This window comes from Lactuca sativa, chromosome 4 (genome assembly GCF_002870075.4).
Source record: "Lactuca sativa cultivar Salinas chromosome 4, Lsat_Salinas_v11, whole genome shotgun sequence".
Lineage (NCBI taxonomy): Eukaryota > Viridiplantae > Streptophyta > Magnoliopsida > Asterales > Asteraceae > Lactuca > Lactuca sativa.
The window spans coordinates 175,190,918-175,216,871 of record NC_056626.2 but is presented as its reverse complement, the minus strand read 5'-3'; the positions used below and the strand labels follow the sequence as shown (position 1 = coordinate 175,216,871).

The following is a 25,954-nucleotide window of genomic DNA, read 5'->3' as shown; positions in this document are numbered from 1 at the left end:
CCCTCTTCTAAGTTCTTCTTTTTCAAGTCTCACCAACACACGCTAAAACACACACAAGAGAGGTCAAATCTCTTCAAAAGGGGCTAGGGTTTCGAAATATGACTCAAAGGGATTTAGAGGCTGAGAAATGAGAGATCCAAGGTTCACAATGTTGTTTAAATATGGTCCAAACCCTAAATTTTAGAGTTTGTCCCCTGCATGCGTATACCTCGCGTACTACAAGTTTTTCAGAAATGGCAAAACTGCCCCCTAGGGACCAAATTTTCAAAGTACTAACATACTAAGGGTCAAAAATGAAAATACCTTGAATCGGGTGTTACAACACTTCCCCACTTGAAACAGACTTCGTCCTCGAAGTCCATTACCGCAAATAACTCTGGCTAGTGCTCCCTCATCTCATCCTCAGGCTACCACGTCTACTTAGACCCCTTTCGGTGCTGCCACTGATTCTTCACCAACTCGACAACCTTGTTTCTCAAGGCTTTCGTCTTCTGATCAAAAGTCGTCACCTGTCTCTCGATATAGTTAAGACGATCATCCACCTGAATATCCTCCGATGGAACCCCTGGGAATCATCAACCAAACATTTCCACAGCTGAGAGACGTGAACGTGCTTTGGATCTGACTAAGCTCCTCAGGAAGATCCAAGTCATAATCGACCGATCTAAAATTTGATTTTTGAGTTATATACTGCTACGCTGAATCTTAGAAAAATCATAACTTCCTCAAATGAAGTCAGATGTGGACGTTCTCTATATGCACGCTCTCGGTTTAATGTATACTACGGCTTTTGTTTAGATTGCTAAGGCTAAAAATTATTTTGTCAAAAATTTACTTTTTACGATACGCGGAGCCGTGCCAGTTTAATCGCAAAACTTCGACGGGTTATAACTTATTCGTTATAAGTCGGATTTCAGCGTTCTTTATATGTATGGAATCCTTATGACATATATTATAACTTTGGTTCATATGATTTATCCTAAATAATCTCCTATCAAAAAGTAATTTTTAACGTCTATTATCTATAAATTGACTAGCCCGAATCTACAGGCATTACAGTGTCTTACCATTGCTTGGTGGATACTAGTAGAGGAACTCTCCTTTGTGTTCTTGCCATCTTCATCAACTTCCAACCTCCCGAGATGAATCAAAGTCTTCAAAGGCTGTAGTTTTTTTTTTTTTTTTTTTTTTTTTTTTTTTTTTTTTTTTTTTTAATCTTTCCTTGATTGCAAAATGATCATTAGTGGATATAGAATGATTTTATTATTGTTCAAATTTTAATGTTTTCGTTGATAAACTCATAGTTTTTATAGACTATTTTTGAATAAAACCCAACAAAGATGACATACACTAAGATAAGTGAGCTTAATCCATAAAAAAAGATTGGATTATCCGGGTACGATTGTGTATGATGTGGAATGAAAACGATATAACAAGGTTGGGGATGATATTTATCGATAATAAGGTATATTTTTTTTTGTATATGTTTGCTTTTAAGCTATTGAGAATAGATGCATAATTATGATGTCAAATACATTGATCTTTGAATTGTTTGTCTACATATCGTTACGGTGAATCAGTTCATGTTTTCATCGAGAGGAACTATATCAACAAGTACGATGCTATTTTGGAAGAAAAAAGTGGTCTATGCTATTAGGGTTTTCAAAGTCACCAAATAAAGTGCTCAATATAAGGTTGTGTGAAACGAAAACCATATCTATTTTAATATGATGACTTTGGTTCACTGCTCGCAACTGTATCTCACGAAATCCATCCACATGTGTTCTTCTTCACACCATGATAAAAAACAATTCACTTCTCACATGTAACTTTCATATTATTTTTTCTTTTATTTAACAAATAAAGATTTTTATGCAATTCCTCTAATGACTTGTTGATGTGGTTTTTGTTAATATATTTCACCGTTCCTAAAAATTTTTTTTAGAGGTAATTAAACTCGAAACGAAGGGGCATGGTCAACGCGACAAAGTTGTAAAATAGACTGCTCAATTTTTTTCGCGGTTTATGTGTCAAAATCCCCCCAACAACAACAAGGTGTTCTTGAAAAAGCAAAACCCTTAAAACCCTTGAACAATAGCCGTTGCAGTCTGCTACAACCCAATACGCCAATGGGGGACTCAACTACGATTAACTGCGTTAAGCACATCGAAACGTATGTCGATTCGTCGTCGTCTAAATCTCCGGCTGAACAGGTTAACTTTTACATTCATTTGTTTTTTGGCTCGTCGCTAGTTTCCGTGCTAATTGTCGCTAGTTTCCGTGTTAATTGATTGATTGACTTGTTCGAAGAGTTCTCACTGAAGCTAATTATTGATTTCAGGATGCAAGTTTAGATGCAATTGCGAAGCTCGTGATGAATGATATGATAACTCTGGAATCACTGGTTCGTTTCTTGTAATCAATTTTGTCTGTTTGTTCTTTTTTTGGTGCTGTTTTTTCTATTGATATTATTAAAGTACATTCCTTTTCAATGTGTAGGTAAGAGAAATGGGGATGTATTTAACTACTACAGACAACATCATTCGTGCCAGAGGTGATTACTCTTTTATCTCTTATTGAATCCAATTCAAGATGGTTCAGTTGTGTATTCACAAAGGCTAGTATATTACTGAGTCCAATTAATTAGTTATTTTTACCAATTGTTTATGTGTTCATAACTTCATGTCTTCATATATATGATATCTAATTGGCATAATCAAGGTGTTCTCGTCTTGGCTCTCTCCCTTTGTACCTAGGCCCATTGTCAGTGGATTATGGATTCAGTGTGCTTAATTCCTAGAGACTAAAGAAGTTGTCTTATGATTATGTCATAAGACAACTAAGTGTGATTGTGAACTTTTAATTCGGCTTATAATGTTCTGATACAAGTTTGCTAGTGAATTTGTCTTACCTTTTCTTTCTTCCTGGAAATTTAAATTTGTTAAACTGCAACATCATCCCGTTTTTGCTTCACTAATCTCATGATTAATCATTAATGTTACCTTGTCATTCAGGCATCCTCCTTCTTGCAGAGTTGTTGACACGCATATCATCAAAGCCTTTAGAAAATGCAACAATACATAGTTTGATTGGGTTTTTTGCAGAAAGACTGGTGAGTTTAGTCAACTATCTATTAAATGGAAAAAACTCCCTACTTTAGATGTATTATAATGTGTATATACACACCTACAAGTTTAAACACAAATAAATATTAAATTTGATGTAAATTTCCAATATCAGTCAGATTGGAGAGCACTACGTGGTGCACTTGTTGGTTGTTTGGCTCTAATGAGAAGGAAAGGTGACATCAGCAGCAGTGATGCAACTGCAGTTGCTCAATCATTCATGCAAAATCTACAAGTTCAATCTTTAGGTCAACATGACAGAAAGGTGACATTGATGAACATTAAAGCATCTTTTTGATTTTTCATTATCATTTTTCCATATCTTTATATTCTGCTATGATTTTTCTTGCAGCTTTGCTTTGAGCTTCTAGAATGCCTTATAGATTGTTATCCCAACACTGTGATGACAATGGTAACCTTTTTTTCTTTTTTAATCTATTCATGCATACATATTTATTTTGTGTTTTAACTTTTTTCTTTTTTTAATTGTGTAGGAGGATGACTTTGTTTATGTAATCTGTGAAGCTATAGATGGTGAAAAAGATCCACAATGTTTATTGCTTACTTTTCATCTAGTGGAAATGCTATCACATTTGTATCCAGATTCATCTAATTCACTAACAAGCTATGCTGAGGATCTTTTTAACATTTTGGGATCTTATTTCCCAATTCACTTTACACACGTAAGTCTACTTATTAAAATCTTGTAAAATCATATATACTTATTGTCTAATAATCCTTTTTCAGCCAAAAGGAGAAGATGATGTGAAAAGGGAAGAGCTCTCAAGGGCACTAATGGTATTTACCATTTATTTTGCTTATACTTCTTAACTCTTTCTTTATTTTTCCTTTTTAACTTATTTCATTAACAGCTGGCGTTTGCATCTACTCCCCTTTTTGAGCCGTTTTCCATTCCATTACTTCTTGAGAAACTTTCTTCATCTCTTCCATCATCAAAGGTTAGTGAAAACTTAAAACTGAATTTTTTTAAAGAAAAATCGGTTCTTTTTTTATAATCTTTGAACAACTTTTGTACTCACAGGTTGAATCATTGAAGTATCTTAGCTACTGCACACTTAAATATGGACCCCACAGAATGCTACAACATCTTGAATCTCTTTGGTCATCATTAAAAGAGGCAATATTCACATCAGATCAATCTAATTCCAACAAAATAGCATCTGAAGCTCTTGTTCTTCTACAAAATCTCATTCAACAAGATAATGGCGTATTTGTAAATTTAATCCTAAAGGATGCAGACATCAACTTGACCTTGAACTCCCTCTCAAATTATAACAATCATGATGATTCTCCAATGCCAGATCAGCAAAGATTAAACTCAATTGGTCAGATTTTACATGTTTCATCTGCAGCTTCCATGGCTTCTTGTAATGCAATCTTTCAGAGTTTTTTCTCTGGTTTAGTAAATGGTTTGGAGAAAGATTATGCTTCTGAAAAACCTAAATTCGGGTGCCTTTATATCTGTGTTGAATTATTAGCTGCTTGCAGAATTTTGGTTATGAAAAATGATGAAGTGAGTTATAATGAGAATGAGACATGGTGTATCATGCTTCATAGCTTCTGTGATTCATTGATTTCTTCTTTTGTAAAAAGTATTAAAGAAAGCAATGAGGATTCCTACACTCAATCTGGAGGTAACTTTTTTTTTAAATCTGATTATTTCCATTACTTTGCTGTTCTTTCCATTCTCCTTTGTTGTGGTGTGATATTCCTAAAATGCCCTTTAAAACTTTTTTTGCAGTTAGGGGTTTGAAGATTTTAGCTTCATTTCCCGGAAGTTTCTCGCCTGTATCAAAATCCACATTTGAGAATATTTTGAGAGAATTTATTTCAATTATTATCCTCAAGTTCAACAATACATCTCTATGGAGCTCCATATTAGACTCGTTAACTGAAATCGGCTCATTTATTGAAAAATCTCAAGATTCTGAGAAAATGCCAAGCTTTGATGCTATTATTGTTGACAAAATGGTGGATTTGTTGTCTTCTGATGATTCAACAATGCCCTTTTCACTTAAAGTGAAATCAGTATCTGAAATTGGCTTGATTAATCTTAAGTATATGATGAAGATTGTTCAAGAACTGAACAAAACTATCATTACAAGTTTACACAAATCTTGGGTATATTTCAATATTTCATGGATTAAGTAGTATTCTACTTTATGGATATTGGAATTACTTGTTCTATTTTATTAATGGATTTTTTTTTTTTTTTTTTTTAATTATAGATTGATGGAGACTCAAAGTCAGTTGAACATGCAATGATTCTTTTGGAATGCTATGATGACAAGATACTTCCATGGTTTCAGAATATCAAAGATTCTGATGATGTGGCAACAAATTTTGCATTAAAGATTTGGGATGAAATTGAAGATAACACACTTTTCTATGACACCCTTGTGGAAAAAGTGAGTCTTTTTTTATTCAAATTGCAGGAACTTCTTCATACAATCAAATTTTTTATGATAATGTTGGATAATTTAAAGGGCAAATCACAAAAAAAAAAATACATAATCATTTGTATATTTTGTGCAGTTTTATATTTTAATTTAACCACTGTTACTTTATTTATCCAATCAAACCATTAAGATTTCAGGCATTTTCTAAAGAGTTAATCTAAAAAAAGACTTTGTATTTTTTCATTTTTTCGGAAACAGCCCTCAACTTTGTATTTTTTTTTTTCCGAAAAAATCCTCAACCTTCTTAATGTTTCCAAATAAACCCTCAACTTTTTAGTTTTTCTTGAAAAAACCCTCACATTTTACAATTTTGTTGGAGAAAAATGACTAAAAGGGCCAAATTGGAAAAATGAAAAAATACAAGGTCTTTTTCAGGCAAATAAAAAAGTTCGATGTTTAATCCGGAAAAAACACAAAATGTAAGGTCTTTTTTGAGATTAACCTTTTTCTAAATTAACCATTCATTAGGTCAAAATAGTTAATTTGGAAAAATGTCAAAGAAAGAAGTATCAGTGGTTATATTATAAATTTATGTCATTTGCTTATAAATTTATATAAATATGTAATCTTTTTTGCATCAGAAGCTTCTAGAAACAACAATGAACACAATGAAGCATGCAGTAGCAACATGTTCAGAGGAGAATCAAACCAAAATTCTTGAAAAATCCTTCAAAGTCAACGAATCCAATCTGGTCAACAAAGTCTCCCAACCAAGAAACAAGTGGATTATCTCATTATTTAATTCAGTCATAATCGCCCTTCACCCAAAAACAAACATAAAAAACCCCAAAAAAACCCTTGAAACACTCATTGAATCTCTCACAAATGGCCACACCTCATCAGCTCATGCTTTAGGATCCTTTTTCAACAAGATTCCTTCAAATGAAGCAATAATAGATAATACATTTAGCCACTTAATAAAATTCTCTAATGTTAATGCGATTATTGGATTATCATGGATGGGAAAAGGGTTGCTTATGAGGGGACATGAAAAGGTAAAAGATTTGATCAAGTTTTTCCTTGATTTCTTGATTTTAAATTCACCTCAAGATCAAGAAATGGTGGATTTGATGAGAAGTGTTGCAGATTCTTTTGGTATTATGATGAGTGATTCTGAGTTTTGTTTGAATAAAAGATTAAATTCGGTTATAAAACCGTTGTATAAGCAACGATTATTCAGTATAGTGATGCCAATTTTATCATCATCAATTGTGAAGTTAGATTCACCAGTTACAAGGTATGTTATTATATATATATAAATATTTTTTTTGATGTTATTTAACTTTTTTTTTTAATAATTTGAACTTTTGATAAATTACAGATCCATGCAGCATCGAGCACTTGCACATGTCATATCTAATGCTCCATTGAGTGCTGTTTTGGGTGAAGCCAAGAAGGTTAGTATTTTTTTTTTTTTAAACTTCTCATATTTAAAAAAAATAAATTTAGATTCTTCTTGTTTGTTTGTTTGTTTTTTTTTTTTTTTTTTTTTTTTTTTTTTTTTTTTTTGATACAATGATGCAAATTTTTTATATTTTACAGCTTATTCCATTGATGCTAGATGGTTTAACAATCCTTAGTGAAGATGTTGAAAATCGAGACATTTTATATAACCTCCTCCTTGTTTTATCAGGAATATTGACTAATAAAAATGGTGAGATTTTAGCTTTTTCCAATTTCCCTAAATGTTTATATTTTTTTGAAAGAATTAAACGTTTACTTGTTACTTGTGTTTAGGTGAAGAAGTGATTGTGGAAAATGCATACATCATCATCAGGTGTATCAACAAGCTTGTAGCCTACCCACATATGATGGTGAGTTATTTTTATAAACTTTCAACTCATATTATATATAATTAATTTAGTTTATGAAAATTAGTATTATCTTAAATTATTTGTTTATGAAATATGCAGTTGGTACGTGAGACAGCTGTTCAGTGTCTGACTGCCATGTCAGAGGTGTCTTACGCTAGGGTTTATCCATTCAGACCAGAGGTTAGATCTTTTTACTACTAATCAATCACTTAATTCAATTGTAATTTGTAGTTTTTCCAATTTTACCCCTTGAAATTTTGTATTAATTTCAGGTGTTACAAGCGTTATCAAGAGCACTTGATGATCCTAAGAGAAGTGTTCGTCAAGAAGCTGTCAGATGTCGCCAAGCATGGTTCGATTTACATCATTTTATTCATTTATTTTATATTATTATATATTTTTTAAAGATTGTCTTACATTAATTTGTTATCCGACAAACAGGGCCTCAGTTTCATCCAGAAGTCTTCATATTTGAAAGTTTTTCAATATTTAAAAGACGCCAAAGGGAAAAAAAAATTGGGATTCTAATGTATGTACATAACTTCGTGCATCTCATATTTCTATACATTTCTGATTTTCCACATTTATGATTATTGTTGAGATACACTGAATATGATGATTTATGATGTTGGTCATGTTTGTTGTACAAGTGTTAAACAGAAAAGAAAAAGAAAAAAAAAAAAACTGAAATCTTATTTTACAAATGTCCTAAAAACTACATCTTAATGTACACCTTTTTTAACATTACTAAATGTTTGCAACTTTCAACACAAAATGGGCAAACAACTAGGTATATATAATATATATGTTATGCTACAAAAATATTCCTTAATCCATTCTAAACAACTCTAGCTTGTTTGTGTAAGTACTTTGATTTGAGAAAGGGTGAATTATTTCATCTTGAATAATGAATATCATCATTATCAATCAGACATATTATCATATTCAGCCCCACTAGATTGGTCCATGTCACCATTATCATCATCATCATCTTCCATCTCCATTCTTCTTTCATGCCTCGAAGAGCTCAAACTCCTCCCCTTTGAACCAACATAACTCTATACATACCATATAAAAAAATTCCCATTTACAAAAAATAAATCGATAATAATAATAATAATAATAATAAATGAATAAATAAATACCTCAGATTCTTTCATGTCTATTGAAACAGTTGATCTTTGCCTTATAGTCACAGTTGATGGCACAGGAAAATGTTCAACCTCATCACTCGTTTTTCCTTCCTTAGCTCTCTTTTTCCTTAGCATCAGTTTTGTAGGCAAAGGCTGAAAAAATAAACATATAATAATAATAATAAATTAGCACACAACTAATATTAATAAATACAAAAATATATAAATAAAAATATCTGTGTGCATTACCATGTAACGAGCCTCAGATTCATCAAATGCCACGAGATAATTTGTGGGATCATCTGCATCTTCACCTCGAACCTTTTACACAATATTTAAAAAAAATGCCACATCAGATTATTATGTTACTCAAAATTTCAAGGGTAGAGTTGTAATTTTTCACATACATCCCAGTGATATTCGCGAACCCATGTGTAAGAAATATCTTCGTTTTCGTCATATATATCCTTCGATAGCTGCAATAAATTTATTTTTATAGGGCTAAATATAAAAAAATACAGAAACATTTAATAAATGAATTAAGGGTAACTTTTTTTTTACCTCACCAACTGAAGGAACCATATAAGCCAAAAATTTATCAGGTTTGGCTGAACCCGAGGTGTTTGCCACAAAACTTTTCATAATAGCCTTCAATCGAGAAAAAAAAAAAGTCAAAAAACATTGGTGTTGAAATGACATTATTACCCCTCCACCTTAACAATATCCTACCTGAGATTCATAAGCATCTCGTACAGATTTGTCCATTTTGTTATAGCTTTCTGAATCCGCAGTAGGAGCACCATCAAAAGTTGCAACAACAAATTTATCATCCCACCTGTTGATTCAAAAACAATTAGCAAAATCAATATCTTAATAATTTATTATAGAACTGAAAAAAAAAAAAAAAAAACGTTACCTTTCAAAATCAGGAAATAATGGTAAAATCTCAACAGGCTGCAGCTTTTTATTAGTAGCATGAACAGGATGTGATTTGCATGCCTCAAAAGAAGATAAAATATCTTGAATTTTCCTTTCCCTGATACACGTTTTAAAAATACAACTAATTAATCATCATCATATCCATGCTTCAATTTGTTCATATACACAAGGATTAAATTGCTATAAGTTTTATTTTTTATAAAATACCTGCTATTCAGGCTATCTAGCATGTTACGTCCACGTGTTTCACGTTCTTTTGCTTGTTTTTCTGTCAAAGACTGTAAATTTCAAGAAAAAAAATGTTACATTTTAACCAAACAAATCACTTATTTATAAATATTTTTTTTTTATACAAACCTGTCTAGTTGCGTCTGTGGTAAGTGGGGATATGTATTGTGTCTTAACCAACCAAGACATTCCTTTATCTGTAGGGCGATCCTTTCTTTTTAATCCATCTTTCTTGATAGGAGTTACAGAAACATCTTCCTGCAACAGTTTTTCATCCTCAGGAGCAACATGTAGGATTTCATTCTTTGGAGCACTAATCCAGGGAGAAAATGGAGATTTGTGAGAGTTAATGGATTGGAAAAAGAATAAAGAAAGAGAGTAGAATGAGGTATAGAGTATAGTACTTGTATACACTGAGATCAAGTAAGTCTAGAGGTATCCCAAGATCTGGCTCAACGTATAATTGAGGTTTGTGCATCTTTTCCAATGAAGTGATGCCATATTTTGAAGCTCTGAAGATATAAATTGGTGAGATATGATATAAATTAAATAAAAAAAAAGGTTGGGATTGTGAATGTGTACCGATCTTTGTCTCTTCTTAAAGACAGAAGCTTTGGTTGAGCTGTTGAATCTGGTAACTCATCTCGGAACCTTTAAAGAGCAAAGAAATGGAAGAGTATATTCAGCATTGTATCTATAGAAGAAAAGAAATGGGATACAATTGAACATGTTGTCATATAACTCATAACATACGCACTTCAATTTGCAGAGAAATGTTGTTGGCTTCTTTAATCGGTTTTCAGCTCTTTCACCACTCAAAAAAGGTGTAGCTTTCCTTTCACCTATGTGTGAACCACTGATTGAACCATGTGGTTTGATTGAAGATGATGATAAGATTCGAGTTTTTTGAAGGACTTTATCTTGAGATTCCTTCAGTTGTTGCTTATGTTTTTCCTCTTGCCTTTGCTTCTCCATTTCTCTTTTCTTGCGTATCCTCCTCTCTTCTTCTGTCTCGGCCTTTGATGTTCTTGCTGGCATTGGAGGAAGAGCAGAAGGCTTGGCATGTTCTCTAGAAGGAAGCTTGTGGTGTGAATCACGCTTGGAAGAACCTTTATGGTCACCTTGTCTATGTTCCTTGGTTTGATTGGTTGAGGGGATTGATGAAGGAGGTGGTGGAGGGGATGGCGGTTGTGATGGGGGCGGTGGTGGTGGTGGAGGGATTGAAGAAGTGGGTGGAGAAGAAGGTGGAGGTGGCGGTGGCTGGTTATTAAGCAGGGGGTTTTGAGAAGATGGAAAGTACATTTGTCCTGGTCGTGCAGGCTGAGAAAGAGGAGGTAGTGGTGGTGGGTAAGCGGACTCCAGTGGCGGTGGTGGTGGATACGATGAATACTGTTGTTGCTGATTTGGAACAGGGGGTCTAGGAAGGGCGGCATAAACACCCGGTTGAAAACTCGAAGCAGGGTAGCTCCAATTCTGCGAAAACATATTTCCTCTCGGTTGGGGCACAGGGGCAAGTTGGGGAGGTGGGAGGGAAGTCTGATTGGGTGGCGGAGGTATTGGCGGACCAAATTTTGATTGAGGTGGCGGTGGAGGGAATGGTCTGTACGACGCCATGCCCTTCAGATTACGACTCTTTCAAACCAGAATTCACAGTTTCAAAAAAACCCTAGAAGAAAGAGAATATATATCACACAAGAACAACTCAACTTTATCGCCGGAAGCAGCTGACGATGTATGAAAACGAAATCAAACTCTCAAATTCCACTACGAAAAGGAATCCACCACCTGATTTTTGAATTTAGTCCTGTAGCTTTCCACGAAGAACCAAGTAGTTCGAATCTAAAACCCTAGAATCGAAACCAAGCTCTCACAATTTTCGCTGTTTATGTTGCAAAAGAGCTAGATCAAAACCTTATGAATTCTGAATGGAGAAAATTTAAGGAACAAAAGCACAGATATAACACCGGCAATGCAGGAATCAATCGCTGTAGGCAGAATTTGTCGGAGGAAGATTTGACTGTTTGATGTCTAGAAGAAAAGGACGAACAGTTTTATTAGTATCATTAAGCAAGTGCACCTATATCTATATATAAAACAAGGTGATGGAGATATTGAAGGGTTTTAGGTTCAGAAAGCGGCCGGAAAAGTGACCGGAGGGGCAAAACCTGCGGCGGCTTGACTTCACACTCCAGTGTTCTTAATCGGCTTAAAATTTCATAGCTCTTTTTTGGTACGGACCACCGGTTAATCTCTGCGGGTTGACCCTAGTGGTCGATATCTTGGCTCATGAACATCATGTTTTTGGTGTAAATTCATTTAAATGTTATTAATTTTTTAAAGACCATGTTTATTTATCCATATTTAAAAAGTTTGACATGAATGGATTGCATCGAATTGAACGATTGTAATTTAAGATGGATATTCATTTTGATATATAATAAGGTTATATTTTACACGATCGACTCTACGTAGTTCGATTTATATGTCATGTTTGATATCGTTTTTATAAAAAATGTCTATTTTGTAATTTGCATTTGCTATGAGATGTACATTGTTATCTTTAATTAACATTTATTTTGTTTGTTATATACGCATGTGCTAAAGCACTTAGAATAGAATAAAATAACATCGTATGTGTTGCGTATTTATATATATAAAATTAATGAATACATTATGTTTTCATAAATAAACCAGAGAAATTCTAAACTACTTCTAACAAGACTTCTTGAAGGAGTGCTTAACTACTCTTTAACCAACTTAATGACTAGAGATGGCAAAAAAATCTGGACCTGATCGGTACTCGAAACCCTAACCCAAGTTAACCGAGTAAATCCTCAAGTTGATCGGGGTCGGGGACAGGGATGGGTATTATCCGCATGCAAAAAGCAGGGATGAGGATGAGGATGGTTCTACTTGTCGAGTACCCACACCCGTACCTAAAATCGGCCTCGATGGATACCCGATATATATATATATATATATATATATATATATATATATATATATATATATATATATATATATATATATATATATATATATATATATATATATATATATATATATATATATATATATATATATATATATATGGTGGAATGCTCTCGAAACCAATTCATTTAAGTGAGACAGAGGAGAGTGGAATTTCGTGTGTAGGGGTGAAATCCGTAAATATACGAAGGAACGCCAAAAGCGAAGGCAGCTCTCTGGGTCCCTACCGACGCTGGGGTGTGAAAGCATGAGGAGCGAACAAGATTAGATACCCTGGTAGTCCATGCCGTAAACGATGAGTGTTCGCCCTTGGTCTACGCGGATCAGGGGCCCAACTAATGCGTGAAACACTCTACCTGGGGAGTACGGTCGCAAGACCGAAACTCAAAGGAATTGACGGGGGCTTGCATATATATATATATATATATATATATATATATATATATATATATATATATATATATATATATATATATATATATATATATATATATATATATATATATAACGACCGAAAAATTCCAACCAATTTAAACTTTTCAAAAACAACCCGATTTCATTAAATTATTACAAAAAGGTTTTCAATACAATTAAATTAAAGTATTCCCAGAATCACATCACATCGTAAACATGAGGAGCGGTACGATCACGCCTTCGCCTTGCCACGGTCTCCTGAAGAACCTGAAAAACATAAAATCACAATTGTAAGCCCGAAAGCTTAGTGAGATATCCCCAAAATACCAACCACATATACCATACACGCATAACATGCCATATCATATCCGATCACAGAACATCCATGCACTTCAGGTCTACTGTGTGACTAGTCCGCCGCACCGGCCAACAATCCACCTGGTCCACCCTCCGAGTCTAGCCATATACATCGAGTCTGCAGTGTGATTGGTCCGCCCGCACCGGGCCTTCAATCCACCTGGTCCACTCTCTGACTCTACAGTATGACTGGTCCGCCCGCACCGGGCCTTCAGTCGGCCTGGTCCACTCTCCGAGCCTTGGCACGTCTGGTCCGCCCTCTTGGGGCCTACAGCCTATCCGGACCGCCCGCTGGGCCTTTGGGACAACCGGTCCGCCCTGGGTATCTTGGCCTACAGCACAAAGCAGGATCCGCCTCAACCCAACTCCAGTCCAAACAACCATGTGCACATAAACATACAATCATATAACAATTCACAGTCAACAAACCGATCAAACAGATCACATAACATATCATCATCCTAACCAGGATACCAACCTAACCGGTCACTAGCATAGCATCACCCTACATCTCAGGATACCAACCTCAACCAGTTCTCTAACATATACCATCCTAGCTACCAGGATGCAACATATCAAAGCAATATCATAACAACAAATACCCGGATCTCAATCCGATAAAGGGCCGGCCTTGGTGCCTTAAACCCTGTTGATATAGTGAGGATAACTCACCTCGAAATTGCCGACTGAACAGATAAACCCAAGCTACTCCAACCACTGATACGATCTCCAACACTGACCAACACCAAGACACTGAACTCAAAACAATATTCAATAATTACCAAAATGCACCTAGAAAATAACTGGTCAACCCTTGGCCAAAGCCAACCCCTGACTGACTCTACTCGCCGAGTCATCCCAATGACTCGCCGAGTCCACATACACATAATCTCCCCCCTCTGCGACTTAACTCGCCGAGTCACCCCAAGACTCGCCGAGTTCAGCAACTCTGAGTCCTTCCTCACTTGACTCGCCGAGTCACAGCTCAACCAGAAGAAACTTGGACCTCACGACCAGACTCGCCGAGTCCAAGAACAAACTCGCTGAGTCTAAGGCTATCTTCAACCTACTCGCCGAGTTGTTCTTCCAACTCGCCGAGTTCCAGACCATCTTCAAGCAACTCGCCGAGTACACCTTTGTGACTCGCCGAGTGCCTCTAGATCTCATTCCAAACAGAACCTTCCAGGCCATGCAATTGATCCAAAACATAGATCTAGCCTCCTACAACCCATCCATCACGTAAAGTGGCAAACTTTACGTGAATCCAAAGAGATTTAGGCATTTTACACTTTAAGGCTAGGGTTTGGGACATGATGGCTTCACTAACCACTCAAGAACAGGGACTTTAATGCACTTTAGACCTCCTCCACTCCAGATCTGAGGTAGCAACCTCAGATATACTTTTCAAACTCAAGATACCACAAGCTAAACCTCCCATACATTCCAAGAATAATGGATCTAGAAGAGTAACAGCCCAAGAAAGAGATTATACCTCAAAAGGAAGCCCCAACAACAAATAAATCCGAATCTAAGCAAATCCCCTTGCTCCAAGCCTCCTAACTCTCCAAGATCTTCCTCCAAATCTCTTTTCCAAGGTTCAAATGCACTCCAATCCTTCACAATCGCATTTCTAGGGTTTTCTGGACTTAAGGGAAGGTAAGGAGGCTGGGGAGAGGGTATAATGTCCTTTATATAGGGCTCATCCTCCGAAATTAGGGTTTTCTCCACTCAGCGCCTACTCGCCGAGTCCAGCCGCCGACTTGCCGAGTCAGCCACTTAACACGCGATCAAAATCGCGACCCTACTCGCCGAGTCCACTCGTGGACTCGTTGAGTTGCCCTTTCCAATTTACTCTTTTAACCCTTCAACTTTACTCTTGATAATTCGGGATGTTACAATTCTCCGCCACTTAAATTAGGCTTCGTCCTCGAAGCCTGCGACAACTCAACTCCAGAAATACTCCCGCAACGCACCACCTGGCGTTAACCAAACCAGGTTCCTCAAAGCACAACCATAGAAACCCGAAACTCACTTTCTCCTTTCTTGCGGTGTCCTGACTACCGTCTCAAGGCGGCCACCAACTTTACCCTCTGATAACCACACCCACCAGGCTCCACACTTATCAACCGAGTACCACTCCATGGTACTTTTCTCGATCCTGATCACCACAATCACTTGACTCTTACGAGCTAGATATAACCCTGAATCACCGGGTTCCTTATCCGAGTCCAACTTTATCCACACCCTGCTGACAGAATGACACATTCTTCAGCCTCAGAGCAACTCCCATGAGTTATCCTCTTGCAATGGCATGCACATGCTGAACTAGCCCTAGCACTCTCGGGTTGGGAAAACCCGTCACACTGACGACATCTCCAAACATCCCCCAGGATGAACCACCACTACATACACAATTCCCTGACCAGAATCACACTGGGAGCCCAAGACTCCCTCCCTGCATCCCTTCCAAGCCTCTTGTTGGATTAATGTCTAAGTCCATAACTATATTTGGTATGTACTTGACCCGACCCGGCATGGTCCATTTGGGTTGCACTTCACCGACACAATTTATATGGATAGTCTTTTGAGAATAGTATATTTATGATTAATATTAATATATTATAAGTTCTAATATATTAATATGGAATCATATTATTTAATTAGTATTGATCAAGACTTAATTTAGGATTAATTAAGTGATCAAAATGAACTAATTAAATATGGACTCTTATATATATGGAATGGGCCAAGTTCATTTAGGTTGGGCTAAGCTTTCATGGATAGTCCATGGAGTGTTTAACCCATGGATCATATGAAATGAAAGGTCATGAGTTTAACCCTAGTATCCATACTATATAAAGATGTCCTTGGTGAAATTGGCACTAGTGTGGTTACACTAAGAGGGCTAGCCGATTTCACTAGAGAGAACCAAGTATCCATATTCTCTAAAGTCTTCCAAGGTGTTTTGGTGATTTGTGATTCCACTTGAGGCTTCCACATTATTGGGGCTAAGCTCTTAAAGCTTGAAGACATCAAGCTACATCAAAAGGTATGTCATCTAACTAGTACTTTGTAGTATAGGAACTTCAGAATATGCTAGTTAGGATTTAAGCCTTGAAAAGTTCTTATTTGCATGTATAATAGAGAAAACATAGATCCAAGGTTTATAGGGTTGCATGTACACCATAGGAGTGTTAGAATGCTCAAAACCCAACAGTGGTATCAGAGCCTAGGCATGCTTTCTCTTATACTTGATGCAAATAGATTTTTCGAAGCCAAGAAACTGTCAGAGCCTAAAACTCGACGAGTTCTGGTAGAAAACTCGACGAGTTCATGTATTGGAGCATGAACTCGACGAGTTCCATGAAGAACTCGAGAAGTTTGGCCTCCAGACAGCATATCTTCGTGGTTTTTGGCTGGAATTGGACTAGGAACATTACCATAAGCTGTTTTTGAACTTATAAACTTGTTTTTGATGTGGTAATGTTCATGCTAATCCAATTTCAAAGATAATTGTCAATAGATTCATATTTTGTATTACTTTAAAAGTTATGCTAATTACATGGAAAAGTTTGATGTGAATTATCTTTGTTCTAATGAGTTGCTTAGATTAATAGATAAGTTAATTGATTATGTGTTTTCAATCCATTTTAATCTAAGAGTTGGTTCTAAAATGTGTTTGTGTAACTTGTCCTCAAGTTACATGAAATGTCACATTTAAGTTTCATAAAACTCATAAAAGGATGGCAAAGGTTACAAAAATGAAGAGTCTTGTCTCATTGAATGGTTTTATGACTCCATAACTTGTCCTCAAATTATGGAAGTTCAAGAGTCACTTCATTAAGTAATAAAAGATGTAACCTTAATTAATTCCATAAGTTATAAAAATAAAGAAAAGATAATTCTTTTATTAGTTTAAAGTCTTCCATAACTTGTCCTCAAGTTACGGAACTTGAAGAGTTTTTGGATTAAAACTACTTTAAACACATAAGTTATGGAATTAATTAGTTTTGAATAGTTTCAAAACTTTCCCTCAAGTTTTGGAATTTGAAAAGTTTTCTCTTATGAATACTTTAATTCCAAGTTAGCCCTTAGAATTTTAAAAGTTAAAATTCAACCCTTATACTTTATAATATTATAAATTAATAATATATATATATATATATATATATATATATATATGTATGTATGTATGTATAAGAGCAAGTCAGTCTTACCGTTAGTAGGCCTCATTCACGAAGCCGGTCTATAAGGGGGGTATAAGGTTACTACCTATAAAATGGAAGTTTAATGGGTGTCCACTCTCACCCACCGCTTCCTTGACCGGTGGAGGGTCGTTAGCCGAACGGGTAGGACAAGGACTATAATTCTCCCTTCATTAAAAGTATTAATGATAAATACCAAGTAACTAAACCACTTAGAAATACCCAGTCTTAGTTACTTAGGAAAATGTGAATAAGATGCTAATCCATGAAATTACACTTTGCACTTTGTTTAAGTCGGTTAGTGGAGCGTGTGTGGTTAACCGACACACTAAATCGTATTTAACAAGGTAGGCAAAGGGTAACTTAATGTTTATCATAGTATCGATGGAGCGTGTGTGGTTAACCGACACACTAACTCGTATTTAACAAGGTAGGCAAAGGGTAACTTAATGTTTATCATAGTATCGATGGAGCGTGTGTGGTTAACCGGCACATCGATTGAGGGGTAAACATTTAAGGGTACCAAGTAATTTGCATGGTTACTTCACACCTTGTTTTGTGATCCTCGACATCCCAGTCACAAAACCTGAAGGGCACACTCGAGATTGAAACATGCCATTGAACAGTTCAATGAATCTCAAAGATCTAGGAGTTTCAAATCCAATTAAAACCTAATATTTAATATTTCGTTTTTCATGGTGGAAATTGGTGAATCGTCATTCACCTACCTTCAAATATTTTATAGCTTGGATTACGGCATCCCTCTTCTAAGTTATAAAATAGTTTGTTGGGTCCTAGCCTTAATATTTCATATTGGGGGTTATATTAAGGACTTTAGATCAACTATCTTGAATATCTCCTAAAAGATGTCTGGTTTAGACATTTATGATCTTCCCAAATCTCTTGAAACAAGCTTTCCTAAATGAAGATGATGTCCCATGGAAATCATACTTCTTTCACCTCCTCCAATTATTCTCCCTAACCACAAGTTCTTGAAAAGTTTAAGGTCAGTCAAGCCCTATTGGCAAGACAAGGTCTAGGTGTGATCACATCTTGGAGATGAAGTCACATGCTGACAAGCCGGGAGAGTTGGGTGTCAAAGTCTTGTGAAAGTTAGTGGTTCAATCACTTTCTAAGTCACATAGTAAGTTCCTTTGGGACTCCTATGAAATAGACTATGACAATACCCTTAATGATCTTATCTATTTGCTTGGTGCTGCTAAATCAGAAATGATTTAGTGTACTGGCAAAGCAAATTTGATTAGGAGATCAACTTCCCAAAACTTTATGGACAGGGACAATAGTGACACAAGAAATCCAGAAATGCATTCTCTTCCCAATGGAAAGGGATTGGCCATAGTCAACTTTGTTGACCAAATGGTAAAGAGAAAGGCTAAGTCCGAGATAGTCCCATGTACTATTACCTAAGGGTCCATAAGTTTCTATTGCCAAAGGAAGGGGCTTTGGTTATGAAGCTGCCAAACTTACCTAAGGATGATAAAGTCAATAAGGTTGACTTTATTTCAGGTAAAGTCCACTATCTAACTCTGCTAAGTTTCTATTTTGAGATTCTTGATACATGATGTGACTGGGTCACATGTTGATGTTTTAAGAATCAAAGAAAAGTGAAGAAACTTAAAGAAAGAATATGTTGAATCTGGTCGCATAGATGGATTTCTATCGCATAGTTTGAAGATCGGATTCTTGAGCTACTTCTTAGGAGTTATGAGATATTGCTTAGGAATAGATAACAACAAGTTTTCATATGGATTGTAAGGATAGTTTTTCCGCAAAGTTTTAAAAAAAAAAGGAAATTTTTGATTTTATTTATTTTAAAATATCCTTACAATGGCATTTGTGAAAAACTGTGTTGCTTATAAGATTCCATTAAGAGCAAGAGTGGAAATATGAATTGATTCTTTCATTTGTGGTAATGTCTAAATTTACCAAATAAGGAAAGATTCTCATCACCCAAGTTTCAATTGGACCGGAACTTGGAATCATGCAAGTTGTATAACATGATGAATGAGAACTTTCAAGTATCTGAAAATTAAGACTAACTACTTGTTCACATGGATGAGTGACACAAGTAATGGACTAAGGGATCGAGTACCCATTCTTGTGCATTGATTAAGTCCACCACAAAAGATCGATAAGATCATTCGTCATAATTTACTAAAGCTCAGTAAATATGGTTATACTTACAAACTTAAGTGTAATTCTGAGACATTGGAAAAGGTTCCAATGTAAGGCAGAGCGAATAAGAAGAATCAAATTAGGCAAGAAGGATAAAAGTTTCTCAAATCTGAAAAGATGGGAGAGTACTTTAGTATCAGTTTTGTGATCATCTTAATGATTAAGAAACCATAGCACAATTAATTCTCTAAGGGATCTTAGTGCATTCTTATGACTAAGAAGAGGAATCTTGAATTTTTGAAATGGTTAAATCAAGAAGATGAGTCATACTTCGTTCCAATACAAGTCTTAGAGTCATACTCCAAGATTGTAATTTCAGTGACATGTCTTAAAGAAGGTTTAAAACACTTGTCAAATGTAAGAGTAAAAGTTTTCTACTCATGTACATTTGAAATTGGTAAGTTGTGATGTTTTGGATAAAACAAAGACCAACTAAGGCCAATTGTGTGAAGAGTTTGTCTTGATTAGAATCCACACTATCTCTTGGATGTTTGACAAGGGAGTCTTATAGGTCAAGAGGACAGTGGGAGTCTTAAAGGTCTTGAAAGTCTCAAGAACTAATCAAGAATAAAACCTGAAGTTCTTCACTCGCACACGACTTGAGGTTTATAACCTATCGTGTTGACATATTCTGTGCCCATTCCAGTTAAAATTGACTTTGCATATGAGTTCTTAGAATTCTCAATTGGTTGCATAACAAATTGGTAGCAATGGCAGGCCCTTGAGATGCCAGATGGCAAGAAATTAAGATTGAGTTCAATCCATATGAGTTTGGATTTGTCATTATCGTTGTCTTGTGATTATGGTTTTGACAGATTCATATGGGTAGGAACTCATACACCATAAAAATCTAAGTGTCATAAGGTTTCTCTCCGATTCATGAAAATGATGGTGAGGAAACAGTTTCACTAAGTAGATTTTGTCTAGATAGCAATTGTGATATTTGCATTCTCAAAGTCATTAGTGGAGCGTGTGTGGCTAACCGGCACACTAACATGGACTTGTGAGAAGTGGCAAAAAGGTCTAACCATTATGATTACGGCATCCCTCTTCATAACTGTTTAGACACACAAGTGTGATATCTAAGGGAAGGTGTATGATTTTGATAAAGTTTTATCAAAACAATCTAGTATCAGAAATCTGAACTTTGGTAAGAAAGTCAGCTGATTTCTGAGTACATGTCAAAGCTAGTGGGAGCATAAGTGTTATGCTAATAATCATCATGTTAGTGGGAGCATGATAATTATGATAAAGGTTGCAAGTTAGCAATGTTAATTATAGAAAAACAAAAGGTCTCAATTGGGAAAAAGTTGTTTTGCTATAATTAAGGGAGAGGAAATTATACTTCATCTCAAACCTAAAAAGCTTAGATTGAGGTTTTAATCGTATTTAGTCAAGGATATATATATGAATTTCATGTTGGAATGGCTCAACATAAGGAAATTTTGTATATGGGTCCATTATTTGCGTTCTAAAATTCGATTATGATTACGGCATCCCTTTTCATAATCTGAATTATGAGAACTTGGCAAATAGAAATGGAAATATTATAGCAAAAGACTGGTTTAGTCTTTATGTGAGACATCATGAATTGTGTCCCATATGCTTTGGATATAGGATTGATTAGATGTGCTATATTCATCCTTTCTAAAATTTTCCAAATGCCTGGGGCATTAAGAAAGGAAAAAGTCTAGAATTGGATATGACTAAAAGGATTAAACAATTGTCGAGGACAATCTAAGGTTTACCAAAGATTGGTTGCTCAAGGACAGTTGGAAGTATAGTGTTCATTGTTGGAAGGACCATATTGACATATTTTGGAAAGACGCAACTCCTGTTCAGAAGTGACAGTCAAAATGGAATATGAAAATGCTTCAAAGTTAGAAAGTATTCAATCTGTATGATTAGGAAAATTAATGCAAGAAGGATGTTTCCAAGGATTTGATCTCCTTTGGAATACTATGTAATGATTGTTGCCAAGTCTTTGTGCATTTGTGCATAATCGTTACATGAGAATCAATGCATATAAGTTTAGAATCTATCAGATTTTAGTAAATGGCATGAATTTGGTATTCTTGCATTTGCAGTAAGGAATTAGGAGTGTGAAAAGAGAATCATTGAAGATATGTTCAATTGATCTAGTTCACAAAGTAAAGATCATAGACAAACACAGTATGCATACTTGGTGTGTGGCATGACTATTGTTTAGAAAACATAGTGTACATGCTTGGAGCATGGGACAACTGTTGTTTTAAATTCAGGAATAAAGTTGATAGCTGAAACAGTATACAATGAATAATGTGTAATCATATGGTGATAAATAAAAGGTGTTTTATTTATATTCATAAGTTCAGAGACCATATTAGATTCTATTATTATTGTGTTTCATTTTGCATGTTTTGACTTCCAGAATTAGGGATGTTCACTATTCGGATAAAACCGAATTGTCCAATTGGACAATTTGGATTGGACTATTTGGTTCTGATTTTTGGATTTTTGGATGGGTTTCTAGTAAAACCGAATTATTATTTTGGATTTCGGATTGGTTACGGTTTATAAAATTAAAACCGAATAGTCCAAAAAAACCGAATAAGAGTTTACTATTTGTCTATTTATATATATTTGTTTCAAATATACATCTTTTAGTTATTTATTAATCTGCTAAATTGTATTTTTAAACAGATTAGAAAGTATTATCCAATAAAATACTTTAATGTATACTTTTCAATAGCTTTTTATCTGTAAAATACTGAATTATAATAAAATTTTTAATAGTTGTTCATAATTTTAATTCTCACCAGACAATTATTTTAAAGTTGATTAGTATTATGTTATATATATTTTTAAATATCATGCTTCTTGAAAACCGAATTGTAAAAACCGATCCAACCGAATTGTAATTTGATTGGTTCGGATCGGATTTGAATTTTGTATGGACTATTCGGATTCACGCTCTGAAAACCGAAATTAATTTGGATTCACGTGATTGGATCGGATCAAACCGATCCATCCAAACGAACACCCCTATCCAGAATAAATTAGGTTATTCTTCCGAAATGACTAAGTTATTCAAACCATCCACAGTCGGTCATATGTTGGAAGTAGATATGAATTAAGACTGTCATGGGTTGGCTTGTAAAGGTCTAAGATGTTGGACAAAGGGCTACAACACTCATGAGTGCTCATAAGTTCTGAGTATTGGATTCAACCCGCGCTCATTGGAATCACTTCATGGATTTTATCACGAGTGATCATGAGACGATAATATATTATATTCTTCAAACCTGGAGATATGAGTTGTTACTATGAGTTGATTGTACATTGATTGCACGAAAACGCATTCGGTAACTCGGTGTTATAAAACGTGCCTTTGTGTATGATTCAACAAGTAGCAGAACAAGCCATATGAGTCGAAGTTTATCCATTCCTTTTACCTTCGGGATAAAAGCGATATCTGTGAGCCCCTCGATGATTTAATGATGACACATGTGAGTGCTTGGCCAAGACAGGACTGATTTGATTTGTTCAATCAGTCAGTCGTCATGAATCGGAAATCGGGAAACAACAAATGGACAGAGAGAATGATTATAATCCATGTCTCAGTCCATATAATATCTAGAATGGAGGAATATATGATCCCTTATCTAATGGACAAGTTCGTTGACAAGATCAGAGTTCGACAGCGGCTTTAAGAGCTACGATTTCCAGTTAGGTTTTGAAGTCATACGCAATAATAGTTTTAGACTTATCCAAGTGGGAGACTGTTGGATTAATGTCTAAGTCTATAACTATATTTGGTATGTACTTGACCCGACTCGGCATGGTCCATTTGGGTTGCACTTCACCGATACAATTTATATGGATAGTCTTTTGAGAATAGTATATTTATGATTAATATTAATATATTATAAGTTCTAATATATTAATATGGAATCATATTATTTAATTAGTATTGATCAAGACTTAATTTAGGATTAATTAAGTGATCAAAATGAACTAATTAAATATGGACTCTTATATATATGGAATGGGCCAAGTTCATTTAGGTTGGGCTAAGCTTTCATGGATAGTCCATGGAGTGTTTAACCCATGGATCATATGAAATGAAAGGTCATGGGTTTAACCCTAGTATCCATACTATATAAAGATGTCCTTGGTGAAATTGGCACTAGTGTGGTTACACTAAGAGGGCTAGCCGATTTCACTAGAGAGAACCGAGTATCCATATTCTCTAAAGTCTTCCAAGGTGTTTTGGTGATTTGTGATTCCACTTGAGGCTTCCACACTATTGGGGCTAAACTCTTAAAGCTTGAAGACATCAAGCTACATCAAAAGGTATGTCATCTAACTAGTACTTTGTAGTATAGGAACTTCAGAATATGCTAGTTAGGATTTAAGCCTTGAAAAGTTCTTATTTGCATGTATAATAGAGAAAACATAGATGCAAGGTTTATAGGGTTGCATGTACACCATAAGAGTGTTAGAATGCTCAAAACCCAATACCTCTTGGCTCTACACCCGGGGAATTCCTTCCGCGACCTCAGCAGACATCCCAAACCGGATGTGATCCCATACCACTGCCGCAATCCCGCTGCTCAATGACCACAATTGGGCCACTCCAACCATAACTCTGCGCTGCTGCTTTCACTTCCGTGAATTTACACTCCCTCTCGGAGTTACATTCCTCTCTCTTTCCCTTACCAAGGAAATCCACTTGGCCGCCTTGTCACTACGACAAGTGCCACGGTGTTCGCCCAACGCTACACCATTCCTTTATAGCATAACTGCTATCCATGCAACAAACATGCTCTGAATCTGCTCGCAAGGACCCTTGAGTCCATGCACTATCTCCACTAATCAAGATCAATACCCGGGGCCAGACCTTCTAATGCTAACACATCGCAATATACTCAATCCATTTCCTCGAAACGGTCTAACAATACCTGCAGAGTCTTCAGCATGACTGGACCGCCTTACCAGGCCTTCAGTCAATCTGGACCACTCTCAGAACCTTTAGCCAATCTGGACCGCCCTCCAGTGCCTTCAGTTTGGTTGGACTGTTCTTCGAGCCTTCGGCCTGACTGGTACGCCTACCTGCCTTCAGTCTATCCGGACCGCTCAACTAACATTCATCATTCCGAGTTATCTCTCCGGGAAATCCTCCCATGCATACTGTTCTAGCCCTCTAGGGGTTCCGAACTCTACCTCCATCATACATACTCAATCCCGGCCTGATCCCAGGCCCTCCACCATCAAATGCCTAGGTCTGTATCTCGCCCCGCATGCCTGCCACTTACTTATACCGTCCTACGCTCTTGGTTGACAGAATATTGCTGAATCCCAGACAGCTAAACAATCTCACATACTCATCGATCTTCCGGAGAATTTTCCAATTCTCCCCCACTTAGGGTACTGACTATCAACCACCGGTCGCTATCCCGACCTCCCAAAACAACCCTGCATAGAACCAACACTTACACGTGGATTGATTCCCACCCGCACTAGCAATCTTCACAAAATCACATTTCCACACTGATCATTCCGCTCGAAAGAAACTCAACCTGCAGCTAACCACTCCTCAGAACGCAGATGCTACCCAACATTCAGACCAACGCCACATTTCCACTAATAACCCTCATGAATGATAACCAACGAAATTCCCATCACTAACCCATAACCATACCATAACTCTCAAAGAACAACAAATACCACACCGAAACCACACAAAGAGACTAGCAGATAAACAATACTCCACAATAATCACAAGATAATCAAGACATCAAGAAAGAAACATACCCACGGCTGCATCCGACACTGCTCTGACCTCCTCTGCTGCAAGCTAAAAAGCACGACCCTGAGCCCTTGGGGGCTCCGCTCCACCCTGACCTCCACCCGTGATCCTCAAAGTGGCCGGTGTTGGAGCCTGCACCGGTCCTGCAGCAAGCTGTGGACAGTTGACCCTCAAGTTCCCAACCTGATGACAATGATAACAATTCCTCAAATCCCGAACCAGCGCTGACTCCCGACAATCCATCGCATAGTGCCCCTCCTTTCCGCACTTGAGGCATGCAC

General features: G+C 36.2%; 2 protein-coding genes across 3 annotated transcripts; one reads left to right on the top strand and one right to left on the bottom strand.

Moving 5' to 3' along the window:
* Nucleotides 1–1,945: 1,945 nt before the first annotated feature.
* On the top strand, nt 1,946–8,054 carry LOC111877073 (MMS19 nucleotide excision repair protein homolog). Of its 2 annotated transcripts, none has more exons than XM_023873611.3 (19): nt 1,946–2,213; nt 2,342–2,404; nt 2,500–2,554; nt 3,015–3,112; nt 3,241–3,390; nt 3,478–3,537; nt 3,620–3,808; nt 3,873–3,923; nt 3,998–4,084; nt 4,168–4,780; nt 4,888–5,267; nt 5,375–5,554; nt 6,190–6,842; nt 6,927–7,002; nt 7,148–7,259; nt 7,343–7,419; nt 7,519–7,599; nt 7,692–7,771; nt 7,861–8,054. In XM_023873611.3, the coding sequence occupies exons 1-19, from the start codon at nt 2,130–2,132 to the stop codon at nt 7,892–7,894; spliced, it is 3,123 nt and encodes a 1,040-aa protein (XP_023729379.1). In that variant the 5' UTR covers nt 1,946–2,129; the 3' UTR covers nt 7,895–8,054. The 2 variants fall into 2 exon arrangements, with proteins under 2 accessions (XP_023729379.1, XP_023729378.1); XM_023873610.3 differs by having other exon boundaries at nt 1,948–2,213; nt 6,187–6,842.
* A 140-nt stretch (nt 8,055–8,194) lies between these two features.
* LOC111877074 (protein PAF1 homolog) lies at nt 8,195–12,104 on the bottom strand. The gene is made up of 12 exons (XM_023873612.3): nt 10,477–12,104; nt 10,302–10,370; nt 10,124–10,231; nt 9,849–10,032; nt 9,699–9,769; nt 9,469–9,588; nt 9,282–9,387; nt 9,114–9,200; nt 8,960–9,028; nt 8,802–8,873; nt 8,565–8,705; nt 8,195–8,477 (listed from the first exon to the last, which is right to left on the bottom strand). Exons 1-12 carry the CDS (start codon nt 11,331–11,333, stop codon nt 8,343–8,345), a joined length of 2,019 nt encoding a protein of 672 aa, XP_023729380.1. The 5' UTR covers nt 11,334–12,104; the 3' UTR covers nt 8,195–8,342.
* Between the last annotated feature and the right edge of the window lie 13,850 nt (nt 12,105–25,954).

What these genes read in the sequence shown, in the direction of transcription:
- LOC111877073 (XM_023873610.3), top strand. Translation starts at nt 2,130, where the DNA reads ATGGGGGACTCAACTACGATTAACTGCGTTAAGCACATCGAAACGTAT. An exon ending in CTAAATCTCCGGCTGAACAG is followed by an intron (nt 2,214 to 2,341) that starts GTTAACTTTTAC and finishes TATTGATTTCAG; the next exon opens with GATGCAAGTTTAGATGCAAT. An exon ending in CCAACACTGTGATGACAATG is followed by an intron (nt 3,538 to 3,619) that starts GTAACCTTTTTT and finishes TTAATTGTGTAG; the next exon opens with GAGGATGACTTTGTTTATGT.
- LOC111877074 (XM_023873612.3), bottom strand. Translation starts at nt 11,333, where the DNA reads ATGGCGTCGTACAGACCATTCCCTCCACCGCCACCTCAATCAAAATTT. An exon ending in CTAGATAGCCTGAATAGCAG is followed by an intron (nt 9,589 to 9,698) that starts GTATTTTATAAA and finishes AACGTGTATCAG; the next exon opens with GGAAAGGAAAATTCAAGATA. An exon ending in TAGACATGAAAGAATCTGAG is followed by an intron (nt 8,478 to 8,564) that starts GTATTTATTTAT and finishes TGGTATGTATAG; the next exon opens with AGTTATGTTGGTTCAAAGGG.